This window comes from Nicotiana tabacum, chromosome 21 (genome assembly GCF_000715075.1).
Source record: "Nicotiana tabacum cultivar K326 chromosome 21, ASM71507v2, whole genome shotgun sequence".
Taxonomy (NCBI): domain Eukaryota; kingdom Viridiplantae; phylum Streptophyta; class Magnoliopsida; order Solanales; family Solanaceae; genus Nicotiana; species Nicotiana tabacum.
The window spans coordinates 61,744,036-61,757,724 of record NC_134100.1 but is presented as its reverse complement, the minus strand read 5'-3'; the positions used below and the strand labels follow the sequence as shown (position 1 = coordinate 61,757,724).

Here is a 13,689-nt window from a genome sequence, read left to right as displayed (position 1 = left end):
GTGAAGGCGACGGAACCGGTTGTAGTGCCATAAAATACTCTTAACTTGGCTTTGGGATTTGATTGGGATTTTAAAAGGACAGATAATTCATCCTTTTTTCTGTAATTCATGTTCCAGGGGCTGTGTTTGATCTCCGTGTTTGACCAGCTATCAGGCCTATGAAACAAACTATAGCCTACGGGAGGAGAAAACGGAGAGGGGAATAAGGATAGTTGTGCACATCATTATCATTAATTCATTATTAGTTGGATTTAAGTTATATACCTTTCGTTCTATTTTATATGACGGTGGTTAATTGGACATTAAATTAAATAGAGAAATATAATTTTTTGGAACTTACATTATTAAATATGTTATGATATTTATGTGATCACAAAAATATATTTTCTTTTAGAATAAAATAATAAATCTAAAATTTAGTTATTTTAAAATATAAATAGCCAAATTTTTGAAACTAATGGAGTATAAAAAGAAAAGTACTGCATAAATTGAAAAGAAGTATACATTAACATAAGTGCAATTTAACCTATTATAACATGTTATTTAATTATATTTTTTAATTATCAGATCATATTTGTTAAGAATATCAATTATTATTACAAATAATTTAAGTTGATAATATAAAAATATTATACACCGGGGGAGGCAAGACGGGGGAAAGAGATAGCGTATGAATCCTTTTTTGTCTGAAATGAAATAAATTAATTGAAGAAAAGAAAACGAAGGATGACTAACATCCAGCTCCATGAGGTGATATTTTAAGGACATTAAGACCTTGGGTTGTGCATCTTTTGTTGGATCCCGCGGACTTTGAGGATATTGCTTTCTTTTTCATTCAGCGCTCACGTGTATTTCTATGCCTCCAATTAATCAACTAAACAGCTGACTCCTGAAAGCTGAAATTAAGAGTCAAAATGACAATTTATTTTGACGCCGTTGGAACAAATTGTTCTTATAATTCTCTGACCAATGATTTTTATTCCTTTACTTTAAATCTTCTAAGCCATGCATAATCAGTAATTTATCAATTGATTTCTTTAAATCATAATCTTATGTTGGTAAAGTAGTTTCACTTGATACTACAACACCTAAGATTCAGTTTCAAACAACTTAAAGATTGATTATATAAATTCTCATTGACTCTTTTTTTCCATTTAAATTCATTTTAGACCAACATTATACAAAATAAAAATAAAAAGCATTAGAAGTTCTTTATATTTTTCAAATTGGCACAAAAATCTCTGAAACAGGCAGGCAGGATATTACTGCTTTATTGCAGAATGTAATCTCCCTTCTTGATGAGTTAGTTAAAAAGAAAAGGCAGAAGAGATAAACGAAAAGAAGTCAAGAACTGAAAAGGGGAATAAAGAAAGAAAAAGAAAGCTAATATAAGTGTGTCAATAATAAGAGGCCAGTTTAAGTGTCTTTTATTGCGTCTATAATACCATACATGATGGACCTGTCAATTTTGTATTAAAATTTATGATCCTCCTGTTCTAATACGTAACCCAAATACTCAATGCATGATTAAATTAACCAATCTCCAAGTAAGTGTTTCTGTCAACGGATAGGAAAATGATAAGTTGGAAAATTAAGTTAAAAAAAGGAAGAAGAATGGGAAATATACATGTAATACTCCTATGTAAAAGGAAGAAAAAAGGAATGTATTAGTCTTTGACTTTGACTGTGCATGGCTAAAGGGATATATGGAGAGAGATAACACAAACAAAACAATATTTACAGTAGTTAAGCAGATTTTCATCACTTATATGCGGCGAATTCCAGGATGGGGTCTCCGGTTCAACGACATTTTCCAAAGTCTGGTAGTAACTTCTTCCCTTTTATTTCCACACCACAATTCACACGAGACTAGTACACATAACATCCAATTAATTTCGTTGTCCACATAACACCCCACTTCTTTCCTTATTATTTTTCCTAAGTTTTTAACATTCTCGCTCCAGTTTCTCTCTCCATATATCATTCACCCTAAAGATCTGATCGCAGTCTTTTCATTCATTCTCAAAATATATCTTTTTTCTTCATCTCAAATTTTAGGAAAAAAAACTTGCTTGCTTTTCAAGTTCGAACAAGCTAGACCATCCTGTTGCTAACACTTTTTCCTCGTTTTCACTGAGCGAGCGATTAATCTCCCGGAGTATTATCACTCTTAATTAATTATATTCTCTTGAAGACAAGTGAGAAAAGTAATTTTTCTTTAGCAGTGAGGAACAGAGACTAACTATTGATCAAGTTAGTACTGAGTCGTTTTTTACTCTCTTTATTTTGATTAGTAAAGCACTTATTCGTGGAACCCGTAATTTTGCACTTCTCTTTTCATTCATGAAAAGAAAGATATTCCCCCTTCGTGCATGCAGTCTGCAGTCAGATTTGACCCTGGGGCCTGAGGGGTGCTTCAGTCATATATTACATATAAAATTAGTTTTCCTTTTTCACTTGACTTTTAATTCTAGTTGCTCTAATATATTGCTTTGCTCGTATACTTTGTGCGTCTTGCAGGATAGAATATACGTTTAGCAATTTCGAGTGAGGATATCAGCATAATGATGTCAGGAGCAGGAAATGGACAGCTTTCAGTTCCTCCGGGGTTTCGTTTCCACCCCACAGATGAGGAGCTTCTTTATTATTATCTAAGGAAGAAAGTTTCCTACGAAGCAATAGACTTGGACGTTATTAGGGAAGTCGATCTTAACAAACTTGAACCATGGGACCTCAAAGGTTAGTCCATTTTCCTATTTTACTTCTTGCTTTTTCTGAGTAAGATATGCTACAACTACAATTATTTGTATCTGAACAATGGTAACAGGACTTAAATTTTTTTCTTAAAAAGAAAGAAGCTAGAAAACGCACGTCAATTATTCATTCATGCAGTATTGTGGATATGTGAAGGGAAGAATGTGGAGGATGTACTGTACTGCCTCCTCATTCTACAGTCTCGTATAACTTTCTTTTTTCAGGTAATTAACCTAAAAGGCAAACACGGAATAAGAATAGTCTCCTTCACCACTACATTTAAATCTTCTCCATTTAGGGAACTTATTTAGTTAGATATCGATAATGCTGGGAAAGTCCGTAGATCAAGTTAATCGATAAAGCACTCATTTGATTTATCAATAGAAAGCGGATTTGATCATAAACATGAGAGTTCTCTCTCACCAAAAATGTATTGTACTTCAAAAACATAAAGAATCTCCTATAATCACCAAAATTTCCAAGGATCTAAATCAACTTCTTCTAAAGAACAAAATCATACACAATGACTTTATAATTATATAGGGGAATATATATAAAACCAGATAAAAAGATGATTTATTCAAGATTTGGCTTATATCCGCTGTGCAGATAAATTTTTACAAAATGAAATATCATATTGAAAATAGAGCTTACACCATGACCAACTTATGTAACTTTTGTAATATCAATAAACACGTAATATCTACCTAACCCCACCTGTGCCAGTTGATTAAGAAAGGGGGAATAATGCAAGCGTTATCTCAATTTGGCCCACTTGTTGTCAATACAGATGCATAAACATGTAAATATTTACTCAAATTAGGTTAATGTGGTGGATAAGTTGACTGTATTCTGCAGCCTCGCCTAAGCGCATTTTATCAATATATAAGTATAAGAATAGCTTGCATGCACGTTTATCCACACAAGCATATGCTAAATTCAAAATTGATGACATGCAGAAATATGTAGAATAGGATCAGGTCCACAGAATGAATGGTACTTTTTCAGCCACAAGGATAAGAAGTACCCAACAGGGACTCGAACAAATAGAGCCACGACAGCTGGATTCTGGAAGGCGACAGGGCGGGATAAAGCAATCTACCTTAGCAACTCCAAGAGGATTGGGATGAGGAAAACTCTTGTATTTTACACCGGACGCGCACCTCATGGCCAAAAGACTGACTGGATCATGCATGAGTATCGCCTTGATGACAACACTGCTGAAGTTGAGGTACTTAGTAACTTCCCAATACAGCTATGTTTTTACTTTTTGATCAGTCGGATGCGGATTCAGGATTTAATCTATATGGATTCAGCTTTTATGAGTTCATACTATATTTTAATAAAATTTTACTTATAAGTTATGGATTTAATTGAAATCATCGCTATAATGCCACATTCGACCCTGATCATAGTTTTTGAGTAGTGTATAGTCATGTTATGTCTTGGCCTGTCCTCTCTCTTGTGAAGTTTGATTCTTTTTTCATGGGCCAAACACGTTAAAATGTTTTTCTTCTTCTTTTGGATGACAATGAAATTTGAATCCAAAATCACATGACTGCTCTAATACCATGTAACATTATGTGACCATCTTGTCTAAATATTTAACCTGTTAAGAGAGCAGACTTTTAATTGGTTAACTATATATGTCTCAAAACAATTTGAACTCCTCCTCTTTTATGTAGAGTAGGGTATACAAGAAAAAGATACTAAATTTTACATTTCAATATTGTTCAAGCCATTGCAGGAAGATGGCTGGGTTGTTTGTAGGGTGTTCAAGAAAAAGAACTACACTAGAGGTTTCCAACACGAGTTGGGTGAAGATGATCAGGAGCAACAGTTACATTTTGTGGATCATATGAAGTCTGGCAGTTCTGATCCAAAACAGAATATGCAACAACCTCATCATCAAGCCTGCTACGACTATGCGTCCAACTTTGATGGTTCAATGCACCTCCCTCAACTGCTAAGTCCAGACTTATTATCAGTTACTCCATGTCCCCAGCTTCCTTTGAGTACTAACATGAACCTTAATGAATGTTCTCATCAGAACTTATTGAGACTAACATCAGCAGCTGGAGCAGCAGGTTGTAGCAACAGTACTTTCAATATTATTCCTCAACACGACAAATTTAGTGGCGATTGGTCTTTCTTGGATAAGCTTCTTGCTTCAAACCAAGGCGCACTGCAGTCTCAAGCAGCTATCGGAGATAATTTGGTTAATCCCACGGGCACACAAAAATATCCAGTGTTCCATCACCATGGTTTTGATCCTGACCTTTTCAAATTCTCTAAGTAGATATACTACGACCAGCGTTCTGTGGCTGTTCTGATTTTTTTCTTTCATTTTTTTTTTGGGGGTTTATTTCAGAGTTCTTTAAATGTTAATCAGAAAACTCAATCTCCTGTGTTGTGTTTGAAAGTACTTCATTCATTTTAGTTTGTGTCGAATATGACTATAGAGAGTTTAACATGTTAAATTTTAGTTTCCCATTACATTAAAAGCAACAGAGGAAAAATATATATTGAAGTACTCCCTCTTTCCCATTACATGTGATACACTTTTATTGGTCACTAAATTTAAGAAAGAAAGGTACTAAAAAAAGTTATAGATATTTGTGTAATTATAAATCTTCTTAATAACGGTAATATGAGAAGTTTAAAATTAAATTATTTCTAAATATAAAAAAATTATCATTCTTTTTGGATAAATCACTAAAAATAAAGGTATTTCACATAAATTGGGACAAGAAATTGATAGGTTATATTTAGTTTCAAAGGGAGAAAATTTTAAATTTTGATTCTTAATGAATTTCAATTCTTAAAAATTGTGAAAATATTATAGAAAAAATTCGGTACATGATTGGGTCACCAATCCTTCCTTATTAATCATTTTGGATATCTCAAAAATGAGAAATAATAATTATAAAATAAGTACATGATTGGGTCTCCAGTCCTTCGTTAAATTATTACACTTGCAAGAGTATATTTTTCTTCTTAAGAGATACTTTATTTTTTCAAATTAGAATTTCGAAAAATGAAAAATTATCTGTGAGAATTTAAATAATCATTATGTGCCATATCTTTTTCTTCTCCTAACTAGTCCTCTCTGGTTCGCATAGTCATAGGCAGACAGTCTTAGTTGTAACATTTTATAAGACATCAAGCACTAACGTAATACTGCTTTACCCTAACTAGTTCGCATGCTCGTGCATTACAGATTATTTAGAGGTTAAATTAATTTTAAGAATAGTCTTCCCTGAAAAGTAACGTTAACTACAACCTAGAGAGTACTATAACACTGTGAGATTCCTAAAAGACATGATAAATATAGCATCTAGATCAACTCATAACCGTTATCAGTATTTGTTAAGTGCAATCTTTTAGCTTAAGTTCATTGACTAATAATGCGGGGTGTATTTTTCTTTAATTGTGCTAGAGACTGCATATAAGAACTAGAAAATGCAGGAAAAAAAAGAGAAATTCACACGGAGTACAACTTATTTGATACTTATTTAAATGAGTTACAATTACTTTTAAAATATTACATATAATACAATTTTTTAAAAAGCTACACTATTTCACACTACTAGAAATAAGGTGATTTCCGTCCAAGGCTTTCCGACCGAAATCGGTCGGAAAAAAAACCGATCGAAATCGATCGGAAATAAGAGTATTTAGTGGAAAAGTCAACAAAAGTTTTCTGACAACAAAAAAATAAAACTTCCGACCGATTTTGGTCGGAAATTGGTTAAATATTTGGTCATACTTGTATATAATGTACAAAAATAATTATTTATTAAAATTTTTCCAAATTTCCGACCGAATTCTGTCGGAAATTGGTCAAATATTTAGTCATACTTGTATATAATGTACAAAAATAATTATTTATTAAAAAATTTCCAATTTTCCGACCGATTTTGGTCAGAAATTGGTCAAATATTTAGTCATACTTGTATATAATGTACAAATATAATTACTTATTAAAACTTTTCCAAATTTTCGACCGAATTCGGTCGGAAATTGGTCAATTATTTGGTCATACTTGTATATAATGTACAAAAATAATTATTTATTAAAATGTTTCCAACTTTCCTACCGATTTCGGTCGAAAATTGGTCAAATATTTGATCGTACTTGTATATAATATACAAAAATAATTATTTATTAAAAGTTTTCTAACTTTCCGACCGATTTCGGTCGGAAATTGGTCAAATATTTGGTGTGTATATAATGTACAAAAATAATTATTTATTAAAGATTTTCCAAATTTTCAACCGAAATCCGTCGGAAAGTTTGAAATAATTAATTCCCGCCTAAGATAAAAATTATATATATTTAATTAACCAACCGAAATAAGTTTATTTCCGACCGATTTCGGTCGGAAAAACGATTTTAAAATAATTAAAATATAAATTTATTAATATTTGTGTGTGTGTGTGTAAATAATAAATAGCTTTTAAATAAACTTTACTTAATTAATTATTTGATATATATATATATATATATATATATATATATATATATATATATATAATAGACATCTTAATATAGCTAATGTTATATCGAATATAGCTTATATACTATACACTTAGTATATATATTATACTATACATTTATATATATATATATATATATATATATATATATATATATATATATATATATATATATATATATATATATATATATATATATATATATGAGAGAGAGAGAGAGAGAGAGAGAGAGAGAGAGATCTTAATATAGCTAATATTATATCGAATATAGCTTATATACTATATACTTAGTATATATATGATGCTTATTTTTTATGTTATTAGCATAATTTAATATGTTATATGGACTACTTTATATTTTTTGTTGAATTATCAATTAATATTTATTATAAATATAATTTGTATATGTGGTTTAACTTAACTAAATGTGTAAAAATTATTATATTATCAGTCATATAAATATATATATATACACACATCTTAATATAGCTAATGTTATATCGAATATAGCTTATATACTATACACTTAGTATATATATTATACTATACTATATATACAACAACAAGAGAGAGAGAGAGACATCTTAATATAGCTAATGTTATATCGAATATAGCTTATATACTATACACTTAGTATATATATTATACTATACTATATATACAACAACAACAACAACAACAACCCAGTGAAATCTAATGTTATATCGAATATAGCTTATATACTATACACTTAGTATATATATATATATATATATATATATATATATATATATATATATATATATATATATATATATATAGACATCTTAATATAGCTAATGTTATATCGAGTATAGTATAGCAGTATAGTATAAGTATATATTTGTGTGTGTAAATAATAAAGAACTTTTAAATAAATAATATTTAATACTTATTTGATATATATATATATATATATATATAAATTATAACCAAATCCTAACCTACCTTTTAATTTTAGAGAACACCCACAAAAGAGAGAGCTAGAAAATAGCTGCGAAAATCAGCTTCAAGATACCCCCAAATTCCAGCAGTTTTCTCCCTTAAAATCATCCCCAAATTCTCTGTTAAACCTATCCGAACAGTAGTGAAAATACAACTGTAAACTCACCCCCAAATACCCCAAATTTCAGCTCCAAATTACCCCGAAAATCAGCTCTAAATCATCCCCTAATAGCCCCCTCCCCCTCCCCCCAAAAAAAAAACTCGAGCTCAAACCAGCCGCAAACCCATGTAAAACTCCATTAAAACAACCCTTGAACCGCCAGAAAAGAGCTGCAAAAATTAGCTCCAAGACACCCCTAAATTCCAGCAGTTTTCCCCCTTAAAACCAGTCCCAAATTCTCTGTTAAACCTATCCGAACCGCAGTGAAAACGCAACTGTAAACTCACCTCCAAATACCCCAAATTCCAGCTCCAAATTACCCCAAAAAACAGCTCTAAACCATCCCCAAATCATCCCCTAATAGCCCCCCCCCCCCTCCCCCAAAAAAAAACAACACAAAACCAGTCACAACTTATCGTTTGGGCTTCGTCAAAATTTATTGTTGTTACATATTTTTGAGGTTCTAATATATTAAAGAAAGAAATCTTGCTACACTAAGGTCCGCTTCTTTCTCTTTTCTTTTCTTGTTACGAGTAAATTGTGCTAATGCTTTGAAATGTGTATCCTGATTAGTTTTTTTTTCTTTTTCTTACATGATATGCTTTGTTCTGTATATAAGTTGGTATGTGCTGATATGATTTGATACTCCAACTATTATTTTTAGTTTTAATAGTTGGAGTTGATTGTGATTTACTGTTAGTATGAATAAGTCATTGACTTCAAAAATTATTACTTTGATAGTTCATGAAGTTATTTACAATTTCTTATGCAGTTTGGGTAGTAAGTTAGGTAATTGAATAAGTAAACACCAGGTCGCTTTAATTTGATTGGGCTTAGGTGGAAACCAAGGCCCAAGACGTTAAATAATTCAAGTTGGAATATTGGTAATTTATCAAGTTATAACCTTTAATAGCCCCCTAAAGTATAAATGACCCTCTCAATACTAGTATTGGCCGAATCATGCTATTTCTTCCACAATAATTTCTCATCCATAAATCATGACCCACAATAATCCAAAATTAGAATAAGCAACTTATAAACATTCGTAACTTGATTTAGGCGTGATTAATAAAATATTGTGACTATGATTTATGATTAATGCTAGGGTTTAATTTTTTAAATTTAACTAATTTTAATTATGATTAATACTAGGGTTAGCTAATTTTATTTCATTTAATTATATTTCCCTTTAATGGTCTAATTGAATTTAAAAAAATTTATTTAGGGATATATATGGACTTTCAAATCAATAAGCGCTCAAATTATTTAAATTAATTATATTGTAACTAAAGTTTATTATGTAACTTAATTCTATAAATTAATTTGAACTATGATTAATATAATTTATTCGTTCTTTATGTAGATGGAATCTCGTAGTTGGATGTATAATAGGAATTATCCTAATCGTCGGTTTTGGAGGGAGGAATTTATAGAAGGGGTTAAGGAATTTATTACGCATGCAATGTCACTTGAACCGTTTTGGATTGGAGGGTTGATTAGGTGTCCTTGTGTGAAGTGCAAGTGTTTGTATTTTTTTGGATCGGAGGATGTTAAGGCTCATCTTTATAAAAAAAGTTTTATGGATAATTATTTTGTGTGGACTAGTCATGGAGAGATTGATGGTAGTGATGGTATATTTCATAACGTAGTTGTTGGTGAATATAGTAAGTCGGTGGGGAATAACATTCAACATCCTAGATACCATGAAATGGTTGTGGATGCTTTTGGGATGCACTTCGATTTTGAAACCCATGAAAGTGTTGAACAACTTCCTAACGAAGAGGCAAAATATTTTTATGAACAGTTAGAGGCCACTAGTCGTCTACTAAGGGAAGGGAGTATGCACTCTCAGTTGTCTGTTGCTGTTAGATTATTAAGTATCAAATCAGATACCAATATTTCTCAAGCGGGAATGGATTCTTTCATTGGCCTTATGAGTGAACTAGTTGACCCAACTTTCAACATACCTGAAGATTTATATAAGGTTAAAAGATTGGTTTCTAAGTTAGGACTCTCATCTATGAGAATCGATTGTTGTGAAGATGGTTGCATGTTGTATTATAAGGGTGATACAGATTTAGAAAGTTATAAATTTTGTGAAAAACCTCGTTTTAAGCGGCTTTCCAGCAGGAAGAAAGCTGTTGTGAAGTCGATGCATTACTTACCTCTTATTCATCGATTAAAGAGGTTGTACGCATCGATGAGTTCCGCTCCTCATATGAGATGGCACTATGAAAATAGAAGGCCGCCCGGTGTTATGTGTCATCCTTCAGATGGGGAAGCTTGGAAGCATTTTTATAGGACATATCCGGATTATGCTAGTGAACCGAGGAATGTTCTGTTGGGTTTGTGTGCTGATGGTTTCACGCCATTTTCTGTTTCTGCAACACCATATTCATACTGGCCGATCTTTATTACGCCGTATAATCTTCCGCCTGAAATGTGTATGAATAGTCCATATATTTGTTTAAATTGTGTTATTCCCGGTCCCCGCAATCCAAAGAGTTTGATTGATGTATATTTGCAACCTCTAATTGATGAGCTTAAACAGTTGTGGTATGATGGAGTTGTGACATATGATATATCAACTAAGCAAAATTTCAACTTGCGTGCTAACTTAATGTGGATCATTAATGATTTTCCTGTGTATGGAATGTTGTCTGGGTGGATGACTGCCGGAAAGTTAGCATGTCCTTACTGCATGGAAAATGGTAAAGAGTTCACTTTAAGACATGGCCGAAAGTAGTCATGGTTTGATTGTCATAGTCAGTTCTTGCCAGTTGATCATGAGTTCAGAAGGATGAAGAACGCATTCAAAAATAATACAGTTGAACATGATTTGTCACCTCCAATTTATTCCGGTGAGGAAATTTGGGAGAGGGTTCAGAATTTCACTAAAGTTACCGAGGCCCCACCTTCTAGATTTCTTGGACATGGTGTTACTCATAACTGGACAAAACAGAGCATATTTTGGGAGTTGCCATATTGGAAGGATAATCTTCTTCGGCACAATCTTGATGTCATGCATATTAAGAAGAACTATTTTGACAATTTGTTCAACACAGTGATGGATGATAAGAATAAGACAAAAGACCACCCGAAGGCTAGACTGAACTTACAAGAATATTGCAGGCGACCTGAATTACATTTGCAGTCTGGGAACAATGGTAAGGTGTTCAAGCCCAAGGCCAGCTACACATTCACTTTGGAACAAAGACGACAGATTTGTGAGTGGGTTACAAACCTAAAGATGCCCGAGAGCTATGCATCGAACCTGGGAAAACGTGTCGATATGGTTGAGGGAAAGCTGACTCATATGAAAAGTCATGACTGTCATATATTCATGGAAACCTTAATCCCTATTGCATTTTGTGGATTGCCTGAAAATATATGGAAACCCATCACAGAGATAAGTTTGTACTTCAAAGACTTGTGTTCTACCACATTAAGGGAAGAAAACCTATTTCAAATGAATCGGAACAATCCTGTAATCCGTAATAAGCTGGAAAGGATTTTTCCATATGGTTTCTTTGATGTGATTGAACACCTTCCAATTCACCTTGTACACGAGGCGCGACTTGGAGGCCCAGATCAATGCAGGTGGATGTATCCATTCGAGAGGTAATGATCAAACCTTGATTTATTTTTGTAATTTTCTTTAACGTTATCGTCTAATATGACAATATGCAGGACTATCGGCAAGTGTAAACGATTTGTTAAAAAGAGGAATAGGATTGAAGGATCCATATGCGAAGCCTATCTTGCAAAGGAAACTGCCCATTTTTGTTCTTACTACTTTGACAGTCATGTTCCATGTGCTAGAAATAGGCCCAATCGGCACAATGTGATGATTGAGATTGATCCATTATATCCACCAATGTCCGTATTCAATCAACCAGGCCGAGGTTCTAAAGATCGAACAAAAAGGGGCCTAAGTAGTATGGAGTACAAATCAGCTTCAAATCATGTGTTGCTAAATTGTCCGGAAGTTCAACCCTTTCTTAAGTAAGTGTTGACGTAAGATTAATTTACACAGGCTACTATTTAATTTGGTTGATACAACTAACAAATAATTTTCAATGCGTCGCTCAGTGACTTCGTGAGTCAATTTGGTCATGGTGCTGTATATTCTACATTTGAGGCATAGTTTAAAGAGTGTGTAAGTGCATCTTACATACTTTCTCACATGTGAATATACATACTTGTAAATATACTTGCTCACTTGTGATTTATTTACCCCTACATGTAGGTCAATAATTCAAACAACTGTGTTTTTCAATTTTTGAAAGACATATCTTGGGGACCTGCACCTACGGTTACGACTATGTCTAAGTATTATATGAATGGTTACAAATTTCACACTGAGGAATGCTCCAAGTATAAAAAAAGCAATAACAGTGGGGTGTGTGTCAAAGGTGGTGAAGGCAACCAGGATGGGGAAAATGATTTTTATGGTGTGATCAAAGAATCGTCATATTCAGGTTGGCCAAATAAGAAGATCATACTTTTCCGATGCAAGTGGTTTGACTCAACACCTAGAAGAGGTACAAATGCACACTCGCAGTACAACATAATTGAGGTTAATAAAAAGAGGGAGTATGATCGCTATGATCCTTTTATAATTGCAGAAAGAGTTAGGCAAGTGTACTATGCTCCATATCCATTGCGGAGGGATAAGGCTGATTGGTTGTTTGTAATCAAAACAAATCCTGTTGGTAGGGTGGAAGTTGAGAATGTGCTAGATGTTGCTTACCAAAACGATACCTCAAGTGTTAACCAAATGGTGGATGATCAGTTAGAAAATTACTTGGAGCACCCTCAACGCATATTAGAAGAAGTTGATATGGAGGAAATAACAATCATATAAAATGAGGATGAAGAATCACCTAATGAAAATGAAATAAGTGAAGAGGAAGGATTTTCAGACTAGGAAGGATACGTCGACGAAGACGACTAGCATGTTATTTTTTTCAAGCGCTCTCAACTTATATAGATTTATATTCTCAATTCTAACATTTTCTTTAATTTATGCAGATGGCCGGTAGTGGTCGAGGTAGGTCTAGGAAGGATAAAAGGCCTATTGATCATGATGATGGTGCTACACCCACGATTCCTTCCACTCCACACTTGCATCCATTCCACCACATCCATCTACTCATCATACTACCCACCATTCGCCCGCCCAACAATATTATCACTATTCTCCGCCACAGGGCTATACCCCGCTTCTTCTTCATGATCCTACCAGTACTAACATGGGTGCATTGAGTCACCAGTCACAGAGCCATATGGTACGCCCATCATCTGCTCCAT

General features: G+C 33.0%; 1 protein-coding gene across 3 annotated transcripts; it reads left to right on the top strand.

Annotated features, from left to right (window-relative positions):
- The first annotated feature begins 1,689 nt into the window (after nt 1-1,689).
- Nucleotides 1,690-5,193, top strand: LOC107773250 (protein SOMBRERO-like). 3 transcript variants are annotated; one of them, XM_075242136.1, is made up of 4 exons: nt 1,690-1,823; nt 2,521-2,739; nt 3,714-3,985; nt 4,493-5,193. In XM_075242136.1, the coding sequence occupies exons 2-4, from the start codon at nt 2,565-2,567 to the stop codon at nt 5,051-5,053; spliced, it is 1,008 nt and encodes a 335-aa protein (XP_075098237.1). In that variant the 5' UTR covers nt 1,690-1,823; nt 2,521-2,564; the 3' UTR covers nt 5,054-5,193. The 3 variants fall into 3 exon arrangements, with proteins under 3 accessions (XP_075098237.1, XP_075098238.1, XP_075098236.1); XM_075242137.1 differs by lacking the exon at nt 1,690-1,823 and adding an exon at nt 1,860-2,253 and having other exon boundaries at nt 4,502-5,193; XM_075242135.1 differs by lacking the exon at nt 1,690-1,823 and adding an exon at nt 1,860-2,253.
- Nucleotides 5,194-13,689: the final 8,496 nt, after the last annotated feature.

Bases quoted from the DNA above. Each gene is read 5' to 3' on its own strand.
- LOC107773250 (XM_075242136.1), top strand. From the start codon at position 2,565: ATGATGTCAGGAGCAGGAAATGGACAGCTTTCAGTTCCTCCGGGGTTT. The intron at 2,740-3,713 runs GTTAGTCCATTT...GATGACATGCAG, and splicing joins TGAACCATGGGACCTCAAAG to AAATATGTAGAATAGGATCA. The intron at 3,986-4,492 runs GTACTTAGTAAC...ATATTGTTCAAG, and splicing joins ACAACACTGCTGAAGTTGAG to CCATTGCAGGAAGATGGCTG.